The following is a 25,352-nucleotide window of genomic DNA, read 5'->3' as shown; positions in this document are numbered from 1 at the left end:
GGGAACATGATTCCTCAGAAAAACATCAGGGTGCTGTTACCAGGAAAAAGATGAAAGGATATTGAGTGGAAAAATCCACAGAGGACAACTGCAGTAGCAACTTACTTCACTCTTTTGCCCTCTTAGCCCTAATAAGTGAAATCTAATTCAGATAAAGGCCATTGATCTAAGTATCTGCATAAAATAGGAGCGAAATGGAGGTTCACCTTAGGGCTTTATGAATATAGCTAAATGCTGCATTGAGTATTATTGAACCCAAAGGACTATTTGCAATGATAATTGTATATTAACCTACTATCTATTTCATATGCTAGAAAACTACAGTAACAGACTATAAAACATATGCCGGTTTTCAACTCTGCCCCTTATTTCATTTCCTGTATAGCACTAATACCAACTGAAGTTATCTTGCTCATTTATGTGATTATTTTTTGTTACATCTCTTTCTAGAATGATCCTTCTGTCTTTTCAACCGCAGCAAACACTGCATCTAAAACTGTACCTTGTGCATGGAAGATATTCAGTAAATATTTGTTGAAGAAATAAATTCTAGTATCACTCCTTGATATGATTTGACTCTGAGTCCCCATCCAAATCTCACCTTGAACTGTAACAAGGTGTCCCAGTCTGAAGGAAGTCAGGCAGGAAGAATTTTCTCTTTCTCAGGGGAGAAACAGTCTTTTGTTCTATTTAGGTCTTCAACTGATCAGATGAAACCACCTCACGTTAGGGAGGGTAATCTGTTGTTTCAAATATCTACTGATTCAAATATTAATCTCTTCCAGAAACACTCTCAAAGACACAAAGTATTAGGTCATCTTGCATCGCTATAAAGAAATACCTGAGATTGGACAATTTATAAAGAAAAGAGGTGTAATTGGCTCACAATTCTGCAGTCTGGACAGTAAGCATGATGCTAGCATCTGCTTGGCTTCAGGTAAAGCCTCAGGAGGTTTCAACCATGGTGGAAGGTGAAGTGGGAGCAGGCACTTCACATGGCAAAACCAGGAGAGAGAGAACAAGTATATGCAGGGGAGGTGCCACACACTTAAACAGCCAGAGCTCATGAGAACTCATGTACTATTGTGAAGACAGCACGACAGAGCCACAAAGGCTCTGCCCGCATAACCCAAACATCTCTCACCAGGCCCCATCTCCAGCTTTGGGGATTACAGTTCAGCATGAGATTTGGGTGGGAATAAATATCCAAACTGTATCACACTCCCAGAATAGTGTTTGCCAAATATCTAGGAAGCCCATGGCCTAGTCAAGTTGATACATAAAATTAGCCATCACATCCAGGACGTCAGACTGTGGAATACAGACTGTGTCAAATGACTCTAACTACATTATAATTATAATATAATCTTCCTGCAGGGGATGGAGGGAAAAGGAACTGAGTTGCTCACTAACGTGGGGGTGGGGAAGGATTCGAGATAAAGAGCAGAAGGCTAATATGAACCCTGTGACACTGGATTAGAGTTGGAGACATCAGTATGGACTCTTGTTTAGCTCAATTTACATACAGATGATTAGATGCGGAGGTCGTAGGGCTGTGTATACAAGGGATACCATATACACACGGATTTTCGAGTCTTGTCCAGTGACAAGACCTAGAAGAATCGGCATCCCAATAGCAAAGAGCATATTTACTTTCATATTTGGGGTTCTAATATCCTTCTCCAATGAAATGAACCAGCTCTCTTTTTTTTTCCCCCCTTCTTTTTGGAGACGGAGTCTTGCTCTGCCACCCAGGCTGGAGTGCAGTGGCGCGATCTCGGCTCACTGCAAGCTCCACCTCCTGGGTTCACGCCATTCTCCTGCCTCAGCCTCCCGAGTAGCTGGGACTACAGGCGCCCGCCACCACGCCCGGCTCATTTTTTGTATTTTTTTTTAGTAGAGATGGGGTTTCACCGTGTTAGCCAGGATGGTCTCGATCTCCTGACCTCGTGATCCGCCCGCCTCGGCCTCCCAAAGTGCTGGGATTACAGGCGTGAGCCACCGCGCCCGGCCGAACCAGCTCTCTTTAAACAAACAACTGATTATAGGACTAGGTCAGGGAGAATCCACGATGGAGCTTGAAGCATCTTCTTCCAGAAAGAGTAGAAGTATTCGAAACTAGGAAAGGAAAGTTAAGTGCATGTCAAAAAGACAAAGAATTCAACTTGAGAGAGGTCCCAGCAGTGAAAGGTGAAGTGACATAAGAAACACAATGAATAACACAGTATTAAGTTATAACTTGAAGTATAAATTAAATATATGCAAAACACAAAATAAAAAATTGAAAAAACAGTTAAACGTAGATAAAGAGACAAATCTCCCTTACAGAAAAATTCCAAATAGTATAAGTAGCTATTCCGCTTCCAGAAGGAGCTAAATATTCCCACCTGCACTCTTTGAAGGTGGGCAGAACTTAGAGGCTCACAAAGAACAGAGTATGGAAAGAGGGAAAATAATAGCTTTATAGTGAAGAAAACTGAAAACGCTAAGCAGTTTAATAAAATTAAATGTTACCATAACAAATTAAACATTACACATAAGACATGTTGTGTGTCATGCATCCCTTAATATGATGTGGTAAAAATGGCACCTCACCTCTGGAATTTCCCCAGAGCCATAACTTCAGTGAGATCATGGCAGAAAACATCAGACAAACCTAAATTCAGGTGCATTCTATGAAATCTCTGACAAGTGCCCACCAAAACTGTCAAGGTCCTGAATAACAGTCTGAGAAACTAGCACAGAGAACAGAGACGTGATAATTAAATGCAACCTGGTATCATGAACTGGATTGCAGAAGAGAAAAATGGCATTCTTGAAGAACTATTAAGATCAAATGAAGTATAGAGATTGCTTAATATTAATGTACCAATACTGCCTTCTTAATTTGGAAATGTATCATGGTAATATATAATGTTAAATTAAGAAAAATTGGGTGAGGACAATGCAGGAACTCTTTATATTGTCTTGGCAATGTTTCTTTAAATCTGAATCCATTCCAAAAGATAAAGTGCATTTTTTGAAGAGTCTGCTTCTTTTTGTGGAAGTTTGTGATTTTAAAAATTTTTTTCTTCACATGAAGAAAATTTTAAACTAAAAGTCAACTATTTCTTGAATATTATATAAATCTCCTCATAAAAGTAGCTGAACCTAATAAATTATTTTGGAAAGGAAGAGACAGATTGAAAGAGGATAATTTTTAACAAACTTTTCTATTTTTTCTCACTTTATTGGCCTATTCAGCTTTGTAATGTGTTTTCGGACCATATATGGTCATTTATATTTTACTATGCAGTCTAGATTTCAGATTTCCAGTCCTAAGGATGCTTTTATTTTTCTTTTTTTTATCTCTAGCTTTTGTTTTTACCCATTTTATCTCATAATTTGCATATTTTATTATGTATCTTCTGGTTTGTCAGAATGGTCAGTTTTGACTGAATTTCTGGCTATTTTAAATTTAAAAAATCAGTTTTGCTGATCACTTTTACTATACTTTTGTCAAATTACTTTAGTTCTGCTTTATCTGTGGTAATACTTCACGCTTTTTCCCACTTTTTGTGATGTGAATATATTTTTATTAACGCATTAAACATAATATAGACAGAATGAAAATAAATATCCAGATCAATAAATTATCACAAAGCAAAACAGTATTTATTTAACCCTTGATATAAAAAAAAATATTGCCAGCACCCCAAAAACCTCCATTATATTTCTTTGATTGCCTTCATCCTGCTATTTGGAAACCATTCTCTGGCCTTGTGACTCTATGGGAAATTTTTATTCTTTCTGAATTTTACACAACTGGAATCCTAAAGTGAACATTCTTTGGTGTCTGGTTTCTTTGGCTCAACATTGCTAATGAGATTTGTCCATGTTTTTACTCACAATTGACGTTCCATTTTATTGCTGTGTATTATACCATTTGAAGAATAGACCTAAAACTGTTTACTCATTCCAATATTTTCTTTTTTAATTTTTAAGGTACTTTTTTTGTATTGAGACCTACCCTCTTAACAATTTTATTTTTTAAAATTTTTTTATTCATATGTATTGGGGAGAGATCAACTTTCTTTTTATTTTCAGCCTGTATAATTAGCACCATTTTTTGAAAGACTCTTAATTTTCTCCGTTTTTGTTGTTATGTTTGTTACAAATCAACTATACCTTGTGTTCATGGATCTATTCCCAGACCTTATTATTTGTTTCATTGGTACATTTCTCTCTTCATGAACTAAAAACACACTGTATCAATTATACAGATTTATAATAATCTTGATACTTATACTCTCCCACTTTCTTGTTCTTCAGGAGGAACATTCCTGGCTTGTAACACTTCTATTTAAATTTTAAAATCGGTTTGCCATTGTCTCAAAATAGTTGAGATTTTCATAAGGATTACATTGGATCTATATATAAAGTTATCGGCTCCAATTAATGTCTTCACAAATTGTCTTCTAGTCCATGAAAATGTTAAATATTTTCACTTAAAAAATCTTCTTCATGTTCTCTCAATAATATTCTATCATTTTCTGTGTAAAAGCCTTGCATATTTTTTGTCAGGTTAATTCCTAGATATTTTACATTTGTGATGCTATTAAAACTGTATCTTTATTATGTGTGTGTATATGTGTGTATGTGCAAGCATTATGTTACTTGCAGACATACATACACATATATAATTCTAATGTTGATTTTTATAGCCAGTGACCTTGTTTTACTTTTTTTTTTTTTAAAGACTGAGTCTCACTGTGTTGCCCAGGCTGGAGTACAATGGGCTTACTGCAACCTCTGCCTCCCAGTTGCAAGTGATTCTCCTGCCTGAGCCCCCGCAATTAGCTGGGACTACAGGTGCCTGTCACCAGGCCTGGCTAATTTTTTTTGTATTTTTAGTAGAGATGGGGTTTCACTATGTTTCCCAGGCTGGTCTTGAACTCCTGACCTCTTGATCCACCTGACTCAGCCTCCCAAAGTGCTGGGATTACAGGCATGAGTCACCACCCCCAGCCTACTGACTCTTCTTAATTGTCATACTTTACTGGTAAATTCTTTTGGAATTTCTATACACACAATTATATTGTCATCAAATATTGGTAGTTTTATTTAACTTTGTCTAAATCTTACATTTTATTCTGCTTGCCTTTGGTTAGACTTCCAGCACAATATTGAACTATTAGAAAGAAATTATTTCAATAGTTTTTCATTAGGAATGCCAACCACTACAGTTTTATCATTAATATATTTATTGCATTAAGGAAGACACAGTTTACTCCCAATTTGCTCCCAGTTTGCTTTTACTGGGGATAGCCTTTGAAATTTTCTTAGTAATTTTTATGCTTCTATTAAAATAATAATAATTTTCCCTTTTTTTGTTAATGTGAGAAATTGCACTGATTTGTTCAAAGATTAAACCAACCCTGCATTGCTGTTTCTGATACAAGTGTCTGTTGCTTTATTTTTACTGACTTGAGCATTCAAAGTATAAATTAAAGCAAACCAGGTACTTGTTTCATTTAAGTAATTGAAAATATCCTTTGTTGGTCTACTTAACAGATTTTAAATGAGGTCTATAGGTGTTCCCTTATGGTGGTAATATTAGCAAAATATTTTTGTATTTATACAAATGCTTTTTTGCATTCATTTTCTTCTTCAATATTTTAGTTAAACTAGATAAATAATTTCTTCATATATATGGTCACACATTTTCCATGTGTGCTATTTAGAAGTTATTTTTATCCTCCTCTCCTTTGACAAAACTAATTTCCATAGTCCATTTAAATAAACAGATTAGTTCTATATAAAGATTATAGATTCTCATTTGGAATAGATATTATAAATTGACTGCACTTTATGTTTCTCCTAATTTCTCTTATTTTGGCAACAATAAAATAATGGCCTTTAAATGCTACTATCTCCATATTTATAAATCTTTGTGTAATACTTATGTATTGACTAGATGTCAATAAAAATGTCATTTTAAATACGTGTTGTCTAAAAATAATGTTTTCATGTTTTAAGTGATTAATTCTGTTGATACATAAATTTAATATAGCCTCATTCTAGTGGACATATATATACACTGACAAAAGAAACTTCTAAGCCAAAAGGCAGATTTTGAATATTGTTCAGAGTAATGGTGGAAGCCAAAACACAGAGCCAATAGAATGCAGAGAAAATAACTTTTATTTGGAGGATTACAGTTTTGAAACTTTAGTTAAATGTAAAAGAAGATCCAGCTAATCATGACTTAAACAATAGAGAAATTTTATCTTTTTTTAATAACAGGAAATTCAGGGATCCGGCAGCCTCCAGGTCCCCCATTCCTGGGCTCTGGGTCGTCATGGATGTTCTTCTCTTGGCTTTTCCCTCTTTCCTCCATATGTGGGTTGGATCTTCAGACTCAGGATTGCAAGAGAACCATAACATTATTGTTGGAACACAGTTGAAATAGCATAAGATTCATATAATAACAGTTATGAAAGAGAAAGTAAATCTCTTTCTAGTTTCTCTAAGATCAAGGTAGACTTTTCCTAGAAAAATTACAATCGTGTCCAGCACAAACATTGGCAGCAGTTAAAGCATTATCATCATGAATTTTAATATTGTTTGTGCTGAAATTCTAAGCAAAGAAATAAATACCTTCAAAAATTGGGGTTGAATTAGCACCTACAAAGTGAGCAATTAATGACTATATAGTAACTATCAATGCCTATTTCGACTTCCCTTTAGATATTGATATGGTTTGGGTGTGTCACCACCCATAACTCATCTCGAATTCCCATGTATTGTGGGAGGGACCCTGTGGGAGGTAATTGAATCACGGGGGCAGGTCTTTCCCATGCTGTTCTCATGATAGTGAATGAGTCTCATGAGATCTGATGGGAGTTTCCCTGTACAAGCTCTCTTCTTTTTGCCTGCTGCCATCCATGCAAGACATGACTTGCTCCTCCTTGCCTTCCACTATAATTGTGAGGCTTCCCCAGCCATGTGGAACTGTAAGTCCTTTAAACCTGTTTCTTTTGTAAATTGCCCAGTCTTGGGTATGTCTTTATCAGCAGTGTGAAAACAGAATAATAGAGATATACAGCATCCACTCATACCCTTCATCCTATACATACATTAAAATACATGTTTACAATAAATGCACTCATCCCACACAAAATCCCCATGTTTTCACCCTTTTACTGCTTCAGCTTCAAGTTCGGGATCTCATGGCTGTGTATAGTTTGCTCCATCAAATTCCAAATTATTCGTTATACTTTGCTTTCCTTAGGGGAAACAAGACAAATTATCCACTCTCAACATACCCAGGATGCAATGGCAGGGAAAGAATAGGGTAACTAAGTAGAAACTAACATTCATTAAGTAGGAAATGTGCAACACACACAGTAATTACTGGACCCTCACCTACATCAGCTCCTGTCCTAAACGAAGAGCGAAAACCCCCTGGACAGAGAGGAAATGGATCTGATTTTTCTGCCACTCATCTTGATTCTTCTTCCCTGACCAGGGACTAATTTAGGCAGGAGCATGTGACTCAGTGATTGCCAAGGAAAGGTGAGGAGGAGCTCACCTCCGTGCTGAGAAGCTTATGCCAATACTTTTCCTCACTGACTCAAAACAGACGATGGGGAGAAATAGAAACTTCTGACACTGGCACATGTATACATATGTAAGTAACCTGCACATTGTGCACATGTATCCTAAAACTTAAAGTATAATAATAATAAAATAAAATAAAGAAACTTCTGACACTTTTTTGGGGTTGGAATGCTGTCTGCAACTGCTAAAGACATACATGAACAGATACATTTCACTTTCTATCATCGCAATTAATATGCTAATTGTAGACCATTTTAAAAGTGCACATAGGCAAAAACAAGATTCATAACATAAACCAATCTGAGGATACATCTTCCCAAAAGTCAGGAGTTTCCGATTGAAAGATGTTGGGGAACTGCATTCTGAATAAAATTGAGAAACGCCTTAAGGTCACCACAGGGAAAAGAAACGTTACTAAGCTTTAGGAATCAGCACGAAATGTTAGTAATAACTGAGATCTGGACTACAATGAAAAATCAAATTTCTACACAATTATAGTGTAGAATTATATATTTAGTCCAAATATTACTTGAAAGTTGAGAGTAGATGCAATATTTTAAAAAATAAAAGTTATCGAAAATATATCCATCCTTTGCACGTTTAATCAGAAATCTGTTAGACACTTAATTCTGCAATTTAGAATAAAATCAACATATTAGTTTTTCTATAATTTAATGAAAACAAAGGTTTTTTTTAAAGGGCATAGACCAGCACCTTTTAGGACAATTTATCAAGAATTGTATTCACCCACTTAGGATAGATTATTAAGCTATTCTGATCACTTAAAACATCTTCCTGTTTTACTTTATTATCTTTAACTAATTGTACCTATATGTTTAAAGTGGGGTAGGTACATCAACCTGTTATGGAATTTATAAATTTTTGAAAGTTACAGAAACATGTAATAAGATATCATGATCCTTGAAAACTGGCATCCTCATAAACTCTCTTCTAAAAGTGAGTTTACCTTAAGTGCTCCCTACCCTAAGTTTCTCTTGGGATGTATCATGATCCATTTGTTTTATGTCAAGACGAATCTAAATGAGAAAAATAATTTGATGAGTTTGACTTTTATTGATTTCATGTTTTATTCCATTGATAAATTTAGTAAGCTTCTTTGTGTGTCGATGTGTTATGTCTTAGCTTTCTTTATCAAATGGAGTTTCCTACAACAAAGAACAGCCAAATCTGATTTCATGCTACCTATTTTTCTCTGATGTACTCTTAAAACTTATTTAAAAAGATGACCTGATAGAGTTGCTAACAAATTCTTATCTCACAGAGTAATCAAGCACCTGGAAATTCTCTCTCCACCTAAGCATGGATAACAATAAATAAACTAACTGACTTCAGAAGCACAGTCAGACTTATGCTGAGTTATATTGAGGATCATAATTGTAAGAAGAATTGACAAATTTCATAATTTCAGATATCCCTAGAACGTATAGCATAGACTTATTAAATAACTACTACAAAGGACAAGAGTTGAATGAGTTTGCGTGTTTCTATTAAAGGGATCCCCTTAGGGAACACAGTTTTGTATATAATTTGCACTACATAAATGGGAGTTTCACTAGAATAAAACCAAAATGACACAGAAGACATTTTCAAGATTATTAGCTTATCCAAAATAAAACAGAATTCAGTATAAATCAAAGACTTTTTTATTGTTTAAGCAAAGTACAGACTCATTATATTTTAACAATGATTTTAAAAACTATATTGCATCTTTTATTTTTTTTCTCCAAATTCTGCTTGTAGTCACTTTAATTTTGCATTTGGTATTCCAGAAGGGCAGATTTTCTGTTCATGCACTTCTATCCGTATATATGTAGTTATGAATCCTGAGTTGTATGCCTAAAATAAAAGAATATGAGTTAAAGGTATACATTAAGAATACATAATAAAAAATACTTATTGCAGAGGGTAACAAGAGCAATGCATTTTATCTTTAAAGTAATGTAAGCTGGGCATAGTGGTGCACACTTGTAATCTCAGCTATTAGGAAGGCAGAGGCAGTGAGCTATGATCACACCACTGCACTCCAGCCTAGGCGAAAGAGTAAGAACACGTTTCTTTTCTTCTTTTTAAGTAATACATAAGTTTCCTAAGTAAAGATAAAACCTTTATTTCAAAAACATGGATAGGACGGTACTTAGTAAATGCTAGACAAATAAGGTATTAAATTCCAACATAAGATTATTTACTAGCTCTTTATCTATCCACATCTATCATCTATCTATCAATTATCTATCTTTACACCTATATTTTCATTTCATTCTTTTCCCTATTTTACAGACCTAAATTATCAGAAAACAATATTTTAAAAAAGTAATCTGTACTATGAGTACTCCTATTTAAGTTGGCCTTGGTTGTGCAAAACATATTCTGTGGCTGTATAAGAAATTGGAAATCATCATTCTCAGTAAACTATCGTAAGAACAAAGAACCAAACACCGCATATTCTCACTCATAGGTGGGAATTGAACAATGAGATCACATGGACACAGGAAGGGGAATATCACACACTGGGGACTGTTGTGGGGTGGGGGGAGGGGGAGGGATAGCATTGGGAGATATACCTAATGCTAGATGACGAGTTAGTGGGTGCAGCACACCAGCATGGCACATGTATACATATGTAACTAACCTGCACAATGTGCACATGTACCCTAAAACTTAAAGTATAATAAAAAAAAAAGAAGTGTATTTTTGTACAGCACACTGACTCTACATGAATTAACCCAACTGTATAAGTCCATTTTCACACTGCTATAAAGAATACCAGAGACTGGTTAATTTATAAAGAGAAGAGGTTTAATTGACTCACAGTTCTGCATGGCTGGGGAGGCCTCAGGAAATGTACAATCATGGCGGAAGGTGAAGGGGAAGCAAAGCACACCTTACATACCAGCAGGAAGGAGACCTCGGGGGAAACTGCCACGCTTAAACCATCAGATCTTGTGAGAACTCCCTCCCTATCATGAGAACAGCATCGGGAACATAATCGGGGAAATGGATTCCATGAGCCAATCACCTCCCACCAGGATCTTCCCTCGACATGTGCATGGGGTTGACAATTTGAGCTGAGATTTGAGTGGGGACACAGAGCCAAACCATATCACCAACATTCTCTCATTTCCTTGCAAATTTATTCTGTTTATTCAATACAGAATATTATTGAAAAGAAAAGATAAAACTAAAAAAAATATTTTATATATGAGCTTTGTTCTTCCCTGGATGACTTTGTCACTTGAAAAATAATTCAGGAGAAACCAAAATAACAACAAAAGATAAATATCTACTCATTAAGGCGAGTGTTATGACCACAGATTCCCACAAATAATGTATTGGGCATTAATTTGACCATCACCCAGAATTCTTGAGAATCTTCTCTAACATGTGCTATAAACTTCTATAGCTGTAATGCTACAAATATTTTCCCATTTTTAAAGTTGAGACAATTTTTCAGATTGTATATAAGGTTTCATGAGGAATTGTCATGCCAGCTATCTAAATTTTATGAGGAATGCCTCATTGAACTTTGAACATAACATTGTTTTGTGGGGCAAAAGGAGAAAACTGTGTGTGAATATAATAAACTACGTGTTCGGTGTGAGAAAGTATGACTAGTTCTATTTTCCTATTTCTGAACTCAACTTGATAGTAACAGAATTACTATTAATAGCAAAACCTAGATATAAAGGCAGTTACCAGGCTGGGATACAGGGGTGGTGGGGACAAAATATAGGCATCAGTAAGATATTTTTGATGTTGGGGAACTTGCTTGTGACTCAGGATTGAATTAAGCAAGGACACCTGAAGTACATAAGCACTAATAATAAACTACTATTAAACTACTGGGAGGTTTCCTTGAAACTTCAAGAAAAGAATGGCTCTCAGTGAATCTGCTGGAGATGCTGGTTTTGAAGGCATATAGCACCCACAAGATCCATTCTCAGGTTCTGCTAATAATCTTTATTTTTTCCCCAGACAGAAACAGAATTTCCCCAGTGAGGACATGCTGAGACTTGAACCTCATAATTGGTTTAGAATCAATCAAGGGAGGTGAGGTCAGATCTTGAGGACAGCAAGTATAGATTATCCTGTATGGCTTTTGCCTTAGGATGGGGAATTACTGGGTTTGAGAGGAGGGGAGGCTGCTATTCTCTAGCAGGTGTAGATGAGACACTTGTGCTGATGCAAAGGACTTAGGGGAATCTGAGCGTTCAACATTCTCAAGCACAGCCACCCTGGAGTCTCCACCCCAGGTCTTAACGTCCTACTTATTCCCTATCAGAGTCTGACTTTAATATAGAAACACTAGAGATAAGACATAAACCAGGGCACACTGTTCTATTTTCTATCCCAGTTTTCCACAGGCAAAAGCCTTAGCAATTGTGATGGGATAACATGCCAGGGGCACTGCTGTTCCAATAATCCCGTCAATGGAATGCCTGCTGTATACAGGCAGAGAGTGGTCCACATCCAGAATCCAGCCAGGCAATCTCCATCCTGGGAACACTTTGGGTACCAATTGCCTTTCCCAAGAAAAACAAGGACAAAAACCCTGGGATAAGAATTAAGTATAGTTATTTCGGAGGTTCTTCCAGAATATACTAGCAAAGACTATTGGGAACTGAGACCAGGACAGGAAGACAGCCATGTAACTGTTTGTTATCAAGCACATCAGTACTGTGCAAAACTAGTCAGTCACCCTGCTGGGAACTCTGGAGGCCGGCACTATGTGACAGGTGAGGGAGACAAAACCCCAGCAGTCATTGTTTGAAGGTTGTTGGCACTTCTCCCTGCTGTGAGGCTGAGTAAAGTGGGCTCCAGCAGCTAGAAGAAGCCCTTAGAAAATGTCTGCAGTTGCAGGCCATTGGAGATCAGGTCAATGGACCTTGACATAGGCCCAGGAGGATAATGCTGGACACAACACCAGAGTTCGGTGCATCTCATTTTGATGCCAAGGCTACACCAGCTTCTTGAAATTAGTGTTACAGTTTTTCCTCTTTTTACAAAATTTTCTGGAACACCTTGTAGGCAAAGGGGATTATCACATCCTTAGAAGTACAACGTGTCATAAACTTTAGATGTAATATATTTTTGTCCAGGGACTCATTCATTCGTGTATTCGTCCATTCAATCAGCCTGCAGGCACTCGTTTAGGTATTTATTTTGGTGGAGTGAGAGGTAGTGAGCAGAATCAGCAATTCCATTTATTTATGGTTATGGATATATCAATAAATTATTTTTTTTTCTTCAGGAATGTTTGCACTTTATAGTTTTTTTAAAAAATAACTTCATCCATTTCTTCCTGGTTTTCACATTTGTTTACATGCAGTTGCTCATATTCTCTACGCTGTTTTTATCTCTATTTTCTCAGCATTTCATTCTTTATGTTGTTGGTAGGACTTCTATTCTTTTTATTGCTCTTGATCATCTTGCTACAAGTTTATCTGGCTAATTTTTTTTTCAAATAACTAGAATTTACTTTTAATAAATATTCTTATTCTATTGGTCTGCTTAATTGAGTTCTAGTAATTTCTTTATGTATTTTTCCTTTTTCTTGAGTTTACTATGTGTTCTATACCAAGTATTTAGTGCTGTTGTATTAAAAACTGAAAGTTTTCGTCTAAACCTTACTTTATAACAGGCCACAGATTCAGACATCTGTTGATGAAAGATTTAGATATTTGTTATTATATACTTGTCATTAAACTATACATAGTAAACTTTCACAATTTCATATTTGATCTAAGAACCCTGTATTAAATAACTGTATTATTGTTGTAAGCACTGTTTAATTTTCAGACCTGTGACATTAAGCTTTACTTTGGATATCAGTTTCTAATATTATTATATCTCATAGGATATAATCTGTATGTTAACTCTTTGAACTTACACTTTTTTTGGCAAAAATATATTTATTTTAAATAAATGTATTATAGGAGTTTAAAATGTGTTTATTTTTGTTGAATTTAAATCCCTACTTATCTAAAATAAACTGACTTTTACTCGTATGTTCTTAATATTTGCTAATTTTAAAACCTGTTTTAGTCAGTTTCTGAGAGGACTGTGTTAAAAATTTCCAACTACAATTATTATTTAACACAATGTCTGTTATTTTTCACTCTAAAAAACAATTCGAGGCTAAACTTTAGCTGCATATGTATTTGGGACAATTATATCAACTTGACTTTTTTCCTGACAGTATATAAGGAAATTTTTTTCTTATAATTGTCTTGCTTTGATGCTATTTGCCTAGTATATAATTGTCATCCCAGTATACTTATTTGATGTGGATGTCTTTTCCCAGTCATATATTCTCAATATGTCTATACGTTGTGTTAAATATATACTTTACACACATGTTCATGAATTTTATTTTAGTTGATAGCTAATCAGAAATATTTTCTCTTCTCACTGAAACATTTAACCCATATAGGTTTATGATTATTTCTATCATTTTTTCATGTTTTCTGCCAGCATACTTTTATTTTTTAAAATTTTATTTTGCTTTTGTGCTTCATTTATTATTATTATTACTTTTACTGGCATATTCCATTGGGCAGGTTAAGTTTTCCTTAGCCAACACGAACATGTAATATTCTGTTTTATTCTTAAATCAGTCACCTAACTTACTAATGTACAGCTATGCTAACACTCTTTTCCAATATCTAGTGATATTGAATATCTACCTTTTTTATCCAAGCAAGACAAGAAATTTACAACACATCTCTCCCTTTTCTTCCCATCTTACCCCTCACAATATATATCAATTATTTAGACAATGAATTTTCATAAGACTTTACTCATCTTTACTTCCATATTGCAATATCCTCCTGAAGTCATCATTCTTCTTGCTATAATACATCATCTAAGTATTTTTTTTAAATTGAGTATATTAAAATATCTTTCTTTTAAAATTTAAGCAATAGTTTACAGGCATATAAATAAATATTAGGTTCAAAAAGTTTTTCTTTCACATCCTGACAGTACAGTTCCATTGATTCTTTTGTGCCCAATGTCATTTTTCCAAAGATGGCTGTCAGTCTAATTCTTGCTCTTTTCTGAAATAATCTGTTTGTTGTTATTACCGTCTTCTTTTCTTTCCATAATCTTTAAGAATTTTTCTGTCTTCAATTTTATTAAATGTTATTATCATGATTCTAGTCATGTATTTTTTGTACAAAATATTCTATTTAGTCCTCTATGCCTGTTTTTGTTTTGAGGTCTTATGATATTGTATAATTATATTATGAGATATCATTAAGTTGAACTATTCCTTCTCCTTTTTCGTTATTACTTTACCCTTATCACTCTGAGATGGCATTATTACAGAACTATCTCTCAGAACGTCCCCACTTACAGCCCTCAGCCTTCTCCAGTTTCCTCCACCAACGACACGATTCTTCGTTTCCTACAGAGATTTTCACATTTTTCGTATTGGTTATTGAGCTTGGCTTTGAGGCATATGAACCTTTCTTGACTTAGGTCTCTATCAGCATTGTTATATTAAACTATAAAAGACATATGCTTGATGATGCAGATAGAGACATAAATACAAATATAGGTGTAGACATAGATATTGAAGTAGGTATAGGTACCTGCATAGTTCTAGGTACACTTATAGATGTGGATATTAGCCATCTCTAGGCTTGCATGGAACAGCTTCCATATGCTGCTGTTCACAATCATGGGCAGTACTGACCGTGTTAACAAAACATAAATATTTATTTATATATGCTACCACTGTGCTCAGTGCTTTTGATGTCTTCCCATTTAAACTCTTAAATAGTCCTATGTGTCATTAGGACTGTCTTACAGAGGAGAGCGCATAGGCTAAGAAAGTTTAAGTAATTATTATATACCTAGTAACTGATAGACCTGGTATTCAAACAAAATGTTCTTGACTTCAATGCTCTCAACTTCTACACATCATGTTTTAACATTGTAAAAATCGTATTAAGGAACTGTCGCTTTTCTAGGAGGTCAAGTTATTATTCAGCTAGGATATTATATTCCCTTTCTACTCATCTGCTCTCTCCTTATACTGCATGTGTGTCTATAAATGTGTGTGATTCCAGTAAGACTTTCAATAACTTGATATTCTCTGCTCTCTCTCATTTTTACCATCTTCCATGGGATTTCTGATCCCTGTGCAGTTCCCTACAATGAATTTGCTTTATTTTTCCCCGATAATTGTCCTCTGTTAATATATTTTTTTCTTTTCTTTTTGGGATCAACTGTCATAAAGGTTATTACATTTGGCAGTGGCCTCGAGGCACTCACACTCTGGCTAGAAGTGAGTGACTGGCAACATGCAGAAAGAATGAGGGCTTTCCCTTGAACTCAGGTGAAACAATCTACGTAGTTCCCCGCCACCACCCACCCCCCAAGTATGGTAGAAGGTCTTGGATTCTATCAGTTATGGACTTACCAAAAAAAGTGGCATTATAGAAATCACTGCACTTCTTTTGGCCTCATTTTTTTCATTTAAAAAATGATAAGATACGATAAGATCAAGGATTGCCAACCGAAATACATACATAGGCAGGGCAAGTAAGACCTAACAAATCACAACTATATCCTGTGTGCTAATTAGTAAAAACTGGTGTCTTAAGAGTTTTGATAGAGATGTAAAACTCCATATTAGTGCAAATGAAATGGAAAGTAGTGTGGATAGTCCCCCCCACCACCATTTTTTTTTTTTTTCCCTGAGGCGGAGTCTCGCTCTGTTGCCCACGCTGGAGTGCAGTGGCGTGATCTCAGCTCACTGCAACCTCTACCTCCCAGGTTTAAGCAATTCGCCTGCCACAGCCTTCCAAGTAGCTGGGACTACAGGCATGCACCACCACACCCAGCTAATTTTTGTATTTTTAGTAGCGACAGGGTTTTACCATGTTAGCCAGGCTGGTCTCGAACTCCTGATCTCAAGTGATCCACCCACCTTGGCCTCCCAAAGTGCTGGGATTACAGACATGAGCCACTGCACCTGGCTGGCTATTTCCTACATAGTGTCAGGGAGTTGTTGAGGGTGTTGGAAATTGTGGTGAATTATTGATTGCTTGTGGCTCACGCCTGTAATCCCAGCACTTTGGGAGGCCGAGGCAGGTGGGTCACCTGAGAACAGGAGTTCAAGACCAGCCTGGCCAATATGGTGAAACCCCGTCTCTAATAAAAACACAAAAAGTAGCCAGGTGTGGTGGTGTGCGCCAGCTACTTGGGAGGCTGAGGCAGGAGAATCACTGGAACCCGGGAGGTGGAGGTTGCAGGGAGCCGAGATCGCGCCACTGCACTCCAGTCTGGGTGACAGAGCAAGACTCAGTCTCAAAAAAAAAAAAGAAAAGAAAAGAAAAGAAAAAAATATAATATATACCAAAAAATAACTGTACCTATCAATTATAAAACTATATTGGAGAATATTTAAATAATAATTTACTAAAAAGTAAAATATATTTTGCCATAATTTTTGAAAATTATTGTAACTATAACTATTTGGCAAAAATTCTGCTGCTATATACATTGCTACCTTCTGAAAATATATTATTTGTAAATTTATCTAACCTAAAACTGAAAACAAAGTTATTTTATGTTGCATTTCTTGTCTTGCAAATGTAAATGGAAACATGGTAGGACATTTCCTTACACATATTAATTATAATAGAGAATGGACACTCAAAGAAAGAATAGGTAAATCAGGTAGTTAGTATTTAAAAAAGGAAGATTTTCATTTAATATTTCCCTTCATGCACAAAAGCTTGGTACTCTCCTCAAAATGTATTTAAGTCAGATAAGTCCTGGATGTTAAGTCCTACCTTAACATCCAGGGTTACTTTCACCAAGCAAATCATGGCTTTTGTTAGTTTCCAAATCCACATAATAATATATCATAATAAGATTAAAGTATGTGCTAAATAGCCAGAGTTATTAAGTTTATGTGACGCTATTATCTTATATAATTATGAAAAAAGGCAGGGCGCTGTGGCTCATACCTGTAATCCCAGCACTTTGGGAGGCCAAGGCGGGCTGATCACCTGATGGTAGGAGTTTGAGACCAGCATGGCCAACATGGCAAAACCCTGTTTCTACTAAAAATATTAAAAAAAAATTGTGCGGGCGTGGTGGCACACACCTGTAATCCCAGCTACTCTGGAGGTTGTGGCAGGCTTGAACCCAGGGAGCAGAGGTTGTAGTGAGCCGAGATCGCGCCACCTCATTCCAGCCTGTTCAACAGGGCGAGAGTTCAACACACACACACACACAAACGCACACACAAAGTATGTCTAACCCATGAGAAACTTTCACATGTCTGATTTAGCACACTGAAGTAACATTTTGTTTGTATTTATTAATGGTTATTTTGACATGGAATATGTAGATTTACCCTTTAGTTTAGCTTATATTTTCCAAATATGCCGTCTTCTAGGAGTGGAAACTTGTTTTTTCCCTGAAATAGCAGTGCGTGGACTTTGTGGTACAATACTTATACTATAAAGGTGGCTTCTGTCAGAGCCTTTACACTTTTAATCTTGGGTTGTATCTTCGTAAATGTTCCTGAAGTTTATGTTGATTTATAGAGGATGAGCTTATAATTAGTCGAGTGATTATAAAAATAATTGGTATTATTTTTATAAGCCACTGCGAAGTAAATATCAATCAAAATGAAAATTTTTTCTCTGAGTTTTGATATGGATTGAAGGATCTTGTATCTGAAAGTGCTATTAAATAACTGGCTAAGGAAGTGCTATGAAAGTTCTTTCCCACAAGAGTCAAACATTCTTGTGCTGTCTAAGAATACAATATATTTGTACTTCTAACAAAACCATATTTTATTTTTCCCTAGTGGTGATCATAAAATATCCTGTTTGGTTTAAATGTAAGATTTCAGAGATTTTGACAGGTCTTCTATTTCGTGGAGACTTTCTACTGCGTTAGGATACTCCTATAGATTTTTTGAAGAGAGCTTCTTCAATATTGCTTAAAACCAGCTTCATGTTAGAGTATTTCAGAGTATTTTCAAAAAACATTCCTATATTTACCAGCAAATTACTTGTTTTTGAGAAACTAGTATTATGACATATATTGTTAAATGCAAAAACCTTTACACTTCACAACCATGTAAATCAATTATGTAAAAATCAGAAAATATTACTGTATTATGGATGTGTCATTAGCACTATTACATTTGAGTTATTTTTTGTAGCATCACCTTTTTTACTGATAGACAGCTTTTAAGATGATGCCAGTACTGGAGATTAATTAACAAAAGAGCCCTGGTAGAACTGTAGCTTTATTTTTCCTATAGAGAAGTACATGTATGTAGACAAATACTATGTGCATTTGAATTAGAAGGGCTTGTACCCTACGCCAATTCTTTTTAGGATTTTGGAAGTCCTTCTGATCTTTCACTGTTAGGAAGCTGCAAGCTGAGAAATAAAACCAACTTACTAATGACACCTTCATTGGGTTCAAGTGGCTTTAATTCTGCACCATCTTCTATAGTAGTCACTATTTCAATGCTAACCTTGGGGAACTGCGACAAAGCACCATCTTCCAGGATGGCACACTCAACTCACAAAAGCTATCAGTTTATATGCTCTTCCTTTCAAAATAACGACATCTTGTAATTTGACCATATGTTTGCGCAACCTTTTCTGGGAGAAACTGAACTTTTCCCATATGTTGGTTTTTCTCAGAAACAAAAATCTTGTGGGTCGCTATTAGGGAGGTAGCATTACTCAGCAAGTGTGGATTCTGGAACTCAAAAATGAGAAGGCAGCTTGCTAAGTAAACAGGATGTAGTGGATGGTGAAAAGCGTGTATGGGTGTGTATGAAGAAAAATGAATGGAATTGTCAATAACAATGCTACACCTGCAGCCTGGAAAGAGTAGGAGAGTGCAGCGAGGGCCTCAGCATCTGTGCTGGCCCAGTCTCTTGGTTGATTATCAGAGCACCTGAGCTAGCCAGGCCTCTGTCCTGTCCTAGGTCCAGAACGTGCACACTCACTCCCTCAGCACTGAGGTTTCAGCAAAATTTAATGCCTCAGCCCCACGCATTGCCCAAGAAAGCACTGGGCATTAAAGATCAGCGGGAGGCCACAGGATCCCTTTTGGCCAGGAGTCTGAAAACAGCATGGGTAACATGCTGTTAGAGAGGCTAGACCCCCTCTCTAAAAAATATAAAAAATAAAAGAATTAGCCAGGCATGATGGCCTGTGCCTGTAGTCCCAGTTACTCCAGAGGCTGAGGTGGGAAGCTCAGCTGAGCCCAGGAAGTTGGGGCTGCAGCAAGCTGTGATCCAGTCACTGCGCTCCAGCCTTTAATTCATTTAAAAAAAAAAAAAAGAAAAGAAAAAAATAGAGACCACTGTTAATGCAAGATATTTGATTTCAAATACAGGCGTAGACAAAAGGTTAGGACCCTTTCACATTCCCTATGAGTTCCTTCCTAATTTCCTGTCTCCCATAAAAGGACTACCTGTTTAGCAACGTAGCCACTTCCTTGGCAGGTTACAAAATCCCAGTGTCCTGGGAAACTGTTCTGGGCAAAGAGGACAGAAGAGGGCAGGTGAATGAGAGCATTTATCGTAAAACCAAGTTTTCTCTGCCTTCAAACTGTGATTGAGAAATGCAGTAACTTTCTACAAATAATTTTAAATGTTGCCACTTTCTTTGTAGAACTATGTCATTTTCACGAATAACGCATATTTTGGATGTAAAGAAAGTGCCATCCAACCATAAGAAAGATTCCAACATTCAACTGTCAACTCTTGCGACTGGTCCTTTTGCAAGATCCCCACCCTCTCCTCTATAGATGACCCGGATCCCCAAAAGCGTCTTCCAGGCATTCTGTCATCTGCATATCCCTCTGTTGAGCAGCCTCACTGATCTTTGAACTCTTTTGCTTCCTTAAGGCTGGAGAATTTCTTCCTCAGCTCCACGACCAACATTGCCCACCACCTCCCACCCCGCGCTGGCACGAGCACCTCACGTGGGTCACAGGACTCCCGCGGGACCTTCTGCGTGTTTCCCTTTGATCTTTTTACAAGTAGGTGCGTGGGCGGATACTCACCAATCTCCCTCCATCCGCTCACCTCTCTCCCTTTGCTCAAGCTCGCAGCTCCTCTCACAGGCCTCCAGCTCTGCTGGACTTGGGGTATTCGGAGGCGCGCAGCCTCTCTGTCCTCTTCCCTCTCCCCCATTTCTTCTGTCCTCCGCCTTCTCGTCTCCCTACTCTCTTCTGTCCCCTCATTCTCTCTCCTGCCTCTCTTTTCTCTCCCCGCTCCTCTTTTCCCTTTCTTCTCTCTCTCCTTTCTCTCTCTCTTACCCTGTCCATGTCTTCCCCCTTCTCTCAGCTTTCTCTCTTTAGGTCTCCATCTCGCTCTACTCCCGGGTTGACCCATGACCCACCTTTCATTACACGGATGCACAACACGCGCGCGCGTATATGCGCTCGCACACACAAACACACCATCCCCTTTGCTCGGTCACTTTACCCCACCCTGGAAATCGAGGAACCAGCACTTTGGTGTGGTGGTAGGAGGCTTGGGGGCGCGTGTGAGACTCTGAATTCCTTCCAGACTTGGGGGTCACCTCATCGTCCCTCATCCCAACTTACTGGCAGGAGACCTCCACCCACTCACAGCCGCTGCGCTAGGCGTGGGCAGGACTGCGACGAGCACCCAACGCCCCGCGCAGCCCCGCGCACACGTGGGCGCCCCAGCAGCAGGTGCCGGGAAGCGGAGGCCGGGCCAGAGCCGGGAGGCAGCCCCCCGGCCTCGAGCGCTCGCCAGACTCTTCTCACGGCCCTTTCTCCTTTCCTCGGCCTTTCGGGGCCACCCTAGTCTTCACAGCTCAGCGTCTGCTGCTGACCCCCCGCCCCTCGGCGACCCCGCCATTGCCATTAGCTCTTCCTACCCCGGCTTCTTCGCCGCCACAGTCCCCAACCCAAGCCCCAGCCGCGGCGCGGGTGTGGGTGGCCGGACGGGATGGCTTCCGTAGTCCCGGGGTCCGGCGGGCTCGGCTGTGGTCTGCGTGGGTCGCGTCCGCAGAGGCCGAGGGAGGGCGGGACGGAGCCGGGAAAGGGAGGAGGTGCCGTTGCGGCGCCCAGGGAGGGACTCCCTGCACCCCCGCGCGCTCCAGCCCTTCCCGGCGCTGCCTCGCGGTTGCCCTTATTTCGTATTCATTGATTCGCATTTTACAAGCCCGGGCTCTTCCGGTGCTGTTTCCCCGCAACTCGTGTCTCCCAGACTTTAACGCGCCGCGCGAGCCTGTAGGAGGAAGTGGCGCGGGGGAATGGGGGTCCGTGTGTGCCTTGGGGTGGTTTTAAATACCTCGAGGTGGGGGGCTCAATTGCAAGAAGCCCGCGTCTTTGCAGGAGTAATTTGGTGGGGGGACTGGGCATCAGGCCCAGTGCTCAACCGCGAAACTTTTACCGCTGCCTTTCCCTGGGGCGCGCCCCTGCCGTGTCTCCCAAGCTGAGCGCGGAGTCCACGGCGAAACCTGCGCCCCAGGGAGGGAGGGAGAGGGGGCGCCCAGTTCCTTTACGCGGATGGAAAACAAGGGGTGGGAGGCAGAGAGCCCGCAAGGTCTAACCTTTAAAAAGTGAAACACCAAACCCCACAAGGGATTTTCACACGAAGGCCCCTCCCGCTTCCACGGCTTCCGTCCGGCACGAGGATCCGGCTCGGGATTTGCGGCTGCATCCTCTCTCTGCGCCCTGGCGGGCCGAGCCGCGGATCCCAGCCGGGTCCTCACCCCCTCCCCGCCCCTCCCCCAGAACCGCGCGGCTGGGATGTCCTTGCTGCCGCCGCCGCGGCCCCATTCTGCCGCGCACCAGCCCCGGGGCGCCGGCCGCGCGCAGCCTCGCTATCCCACCCAGGCTCCGGGCTTCCAGGAGGGTCGCGGAGCCCCAAGCCATGACTAAGGAGCCCATTTGGTAACTCTGCCCTCTTCCGGCTCCTTTCTCCTCCCTCCCTTCCCCGCCCCCCGCCCCCCGCCCCCCCCCCGGCCGCCCCGCTCCCCTGCACCGCCCTCCAGCCCGCCTCCCAGACGCCCACCCACCCGCTCCTCTTTCCGCAAGATAGCAGAGGTGGCGCGCAGCCCGGCGAGCCGATGACGGACCCCTTCTTCCTGCCTTCAATGCCTCAGCGGAAGATCCCCAAGGGCTGGAGCGAGGAGCGCTGCCGCTGGACATCCTCCCGGGGAGGCTGCTCCGACCTGCTGCGCGGCGCGTCTGAGACTGGGGACTGAGCCACCCCGCCGCCGCCGGCGCCGCCGCCGCCGCCCGCTCCGTCGCTGCCGTCGGTCTGGACTGGCCCCCACCTCGCTGCGCCCTCTCCCCGGCCCCGGCCCCGGCTCGGGGCGTCCCGGGGCTCGCCCTGCGACCGCCGCCTCCCGCGCGCCGCGTCCTCCCGACCCCGCGGCGGCGACGATGCCCGGGAGGAGGGTCCTGACGGCGGCGGCGCGGATGGTGGCGGCCGGCGCCCGGGTGTGATGCGAGCGTCACGGTGGGGATGCTGCTGGCTGCGCGGCGCTGAGGGCCAGCGAGAGCGAGAGCCCGCCCGGGGCGGAGGACGGACTCATCCGGATCTGGCTGCAGCGTGGGCTCGGAGCTCCCCCTTCCTCTCGGTCTCCCTCTCGGCCCCCCTTTATTTCGTTCTTGCTTTGCGTCTTTAACACCTCTCGACCCTGTCCTCCCCCCGCCACTGGAAGTCTTCCCGTCTCTAAATGGAATTAGTGGAGCCCGGAGCCTCTGGTGTAACGCACAGACATGATCCATGGGCGCAGCGTGCTTCACAGTGAGTACCCTCCCCGCCGCGCCCGTGCGCTCCCGGAGCCAGCCCTCCCGCCCCTTTCCCGGGGCCGAACGCGCAGGAAAAGCCTCTGCGCCGCGCTCCGGCGGACCCTGCAGTCCCGCGCGGGTCGGGGCCGACGTAAACTTTCTGTATTGCAGCATCGTGGAACCGGGCGTTGGGGGCGGCGCGCGGTCAGCCGTCGCCCGATCGCAAAAGCTGCCGGAGAACGGTCTTTCAGTGCGCAGGAACCCCCCGGGGGTGGAGAATAGCGTGCAGTTCAGGGATGGACACGTGCGGCAGAGATTGGCCCAAGCGAGGGCGCAGGTGGAAAGCGGGAGAGCGCGGATGATACCTAGTGGGGCCAGAGGAGTCTTCCTCTTCTAGGGGCTCCCGGAGCTCGGCGGGCCCCTGTTCGCAGTACGGGAGGTAGCAGAAGGCACACCTGAAGCCAGCGCTGGAGGGAAGGGCGAGGGTCAGCTTCCACCCCTTTCCGCTCTGGAGACCGCTGATGTCGCTTTATGGGTGTGTGGTAACGCGGGCAGTGTAGAGGTGGGAAGGAATGAGAGGAAAATAGTATCACGAGTCATCGAGTAAAAGGCAGTATAAGAAAATATGTGGTGGAAATTTATCATTACTAAGCAAAGATGAGAGTGTTGATCGCGGGCCACGCAGTTGAGAGGGCTTTGCTGAGGAGTTAAACACAGTACGTGGTCTATAATGTGATTTCATCAAAACAGGAAGAGCGGAGTAAACAAATACACATCCTGATGCTGAAGGATGTGTATACCTGTGTGTTCTGGGTGTGAGCAGAATCATGACAAATTAAATTGATTTTTTTTTTTCCTGTGGAAACACACAGTAATGAGAGCAGCCAGTGCCTTAATTTAAAATGCAAATGAACTGGCTAGAGCATAAAGTAACACACAATTGACAATATTTTAAATATTAATATCAAGACCTAGATACGTTTCTTAGAATAATGTTTAAGTATAAATGTATAAGCCTGTGGTGAGCTTTAATTCAGGAAATATTTGTGAATTGTGCTCTCCCCCGAATTCATTTTAAGTGAAAATGTGAAAACATGGACCTTTTATGTCGTTGGATGACAAAATGAATAAGAAAAATAAAATAGAAGAAAAATCAAATTATGAAGACTAGCTTACTTACTATTTTGCTAGCGTTTTGTCTTGTAAAAATGTTGATTAGATCAAGAATATGGAAGTAAAACAAGTTTAGATTATAATGGCATTGCAGATTTACTGTTAAGTTACAGATCACAGTCTCTTTGACACTGGAAACCTGACTCAATATAATGCTTTTGGAAATCACGTTTCTCAAATTAATAATCAATTTCTATATATCGATTTGGTATTAAATCAAGTTAAGGTTAGAAGAGATTAATTTCACAGCTTAGAAAGTGCTGAGGGACGGGGTTACTTGGAGGTTCAGAACATTTTTGTAGGCAACATTCCAATAATGCTGCTTAATGCCCACAATCCACATTAATCTGTTTCTTGCTTATTCTCCTCCCCCACAGTCTGTAGGATTTGTCTAAGTATTTATTTTCTAAAATACAGCCACACTGCAGTGTGTCAGGAACAGTCATGGAGCTGTTCTCATCGTTTGCCTCTCCTTTTCCTCCTTTTTACCTTCTGGACCCTCTCTTTCTTCAGAGATGCTGGCAGAGCCATTCCCTAAGGGTAGTTTAGATACAGTGTGACTCCTGTAGTCCCACAGTACTGTGTGTGACATGAGTAAATTGTCATGTTGCCTTTAGAGTGAATGATGTATTTGCCTTAGGAGTTTGGGTCTCATCCATTCTTAACTTGCATTAGTTCCTTCAGGGAGTCCCAAGGTTTCCTGATTTGTACATTTCAAATTGGTTTTTGCAAGTTCTGAATCGACCTCTAACAGTTAACAATGAAAAAATTAATCTGCTTTGATA

At 40.3% G+C, this 25,352-nt stretch overlaps 2 protein-coding genes across 13 annotated transcripts in view; one reads left to right on the top strand and one right to left on the bottom strand.

Moving 5' to 3' along the window:
• Nucleotides 1-9,248: 9,248 nt before the first annotated feature.
• Nucleotides 9,249-22,192, bottom strand: LOC735990 (uncharacterized). Its single transcript, XM_054671928.2, has 2 exons — nt 21,528-22,192; nt 9,249-9,459 (listed from the first exon to the last, which is right to left on the bottom strand). The coding sequence occupies exons 1-2, from the start codon at nt 21,804-21,806 to the stop codon at nt 9,364-9,366; spliced, it is 375 nt and encodes a 124-aa protein (XP_054527903.1). The 5' UTR covers nt 21,807-22,192; the 3' UTR covers nt 9,249-9,363.
• Nucleotides 22,193-22,623: 431 nt separating this feature from the next.
• Nucleotides 22,624-25,352, top strand: part of NETO1 (neuropilin and tolloid like 1) — a 129,946-nt gene continuing 127,217 nt past the window's right edge. For 5 of the 12 annotated variants that reach the window (XR_002940448.3, XM_009434174.5, XM_024350937.3 and 2 more), the window contains exon 1: nt 22,638-23,410. Coding sequence is in view for 10 of the 12 variants with exons in the window: in XM_009434174.5 (XP_009432449.1) it covers nt 23,383-23,410 (28 nt within the window). In the remaining 2 variants the exon portion in view is untranslated. Of the gene's footprint in view, nt 23,411-23,473; nt 23,930-25,352 lie in introns of those variants that run through there. The other 7 variants (XR_002940449.3, XM_024350938.3, XM_024350940.3 and 4 more) reach the window with 5 other exon arrangements.

The sequence above is a fragment of the Pan troglodytes genome, chromosome 17 (genome assembly GCF_028858775.2).
Source record: "Pan troglodytes isolate AG18354 chromosome 17, NHGRI_mPanTro3-v2.0_pri, whole genome shotgun sequence".
NCBI classification, from domain to species: domain Eukaryota; kingdom Metazoa; phylum Chordata; class Mammalia; order Primates; family Hominidae; genus Pan; species Pan troglodytes.
This window is presented reverse-complemented; position numbering and strand designations above follow the sequence as displayed.

Bases quoted from the DNA above. Each gene is read 5' to 3' on its own strand.
- LOC735990 (XM_054671928.2), bottom strand. From the start codon at position 21,806: ATGCGAATCAATGAATACGAAATAAGGGCAACCGCGAGGCAGCGCCGG. The intron at 9,460-21,527 runs GTAGGAAGAGCT...CTTTTATTTTAG, and splicing joins GTGGCGGCGAAGAAGCCGGG to GCATACAACTCAGGATTCAT.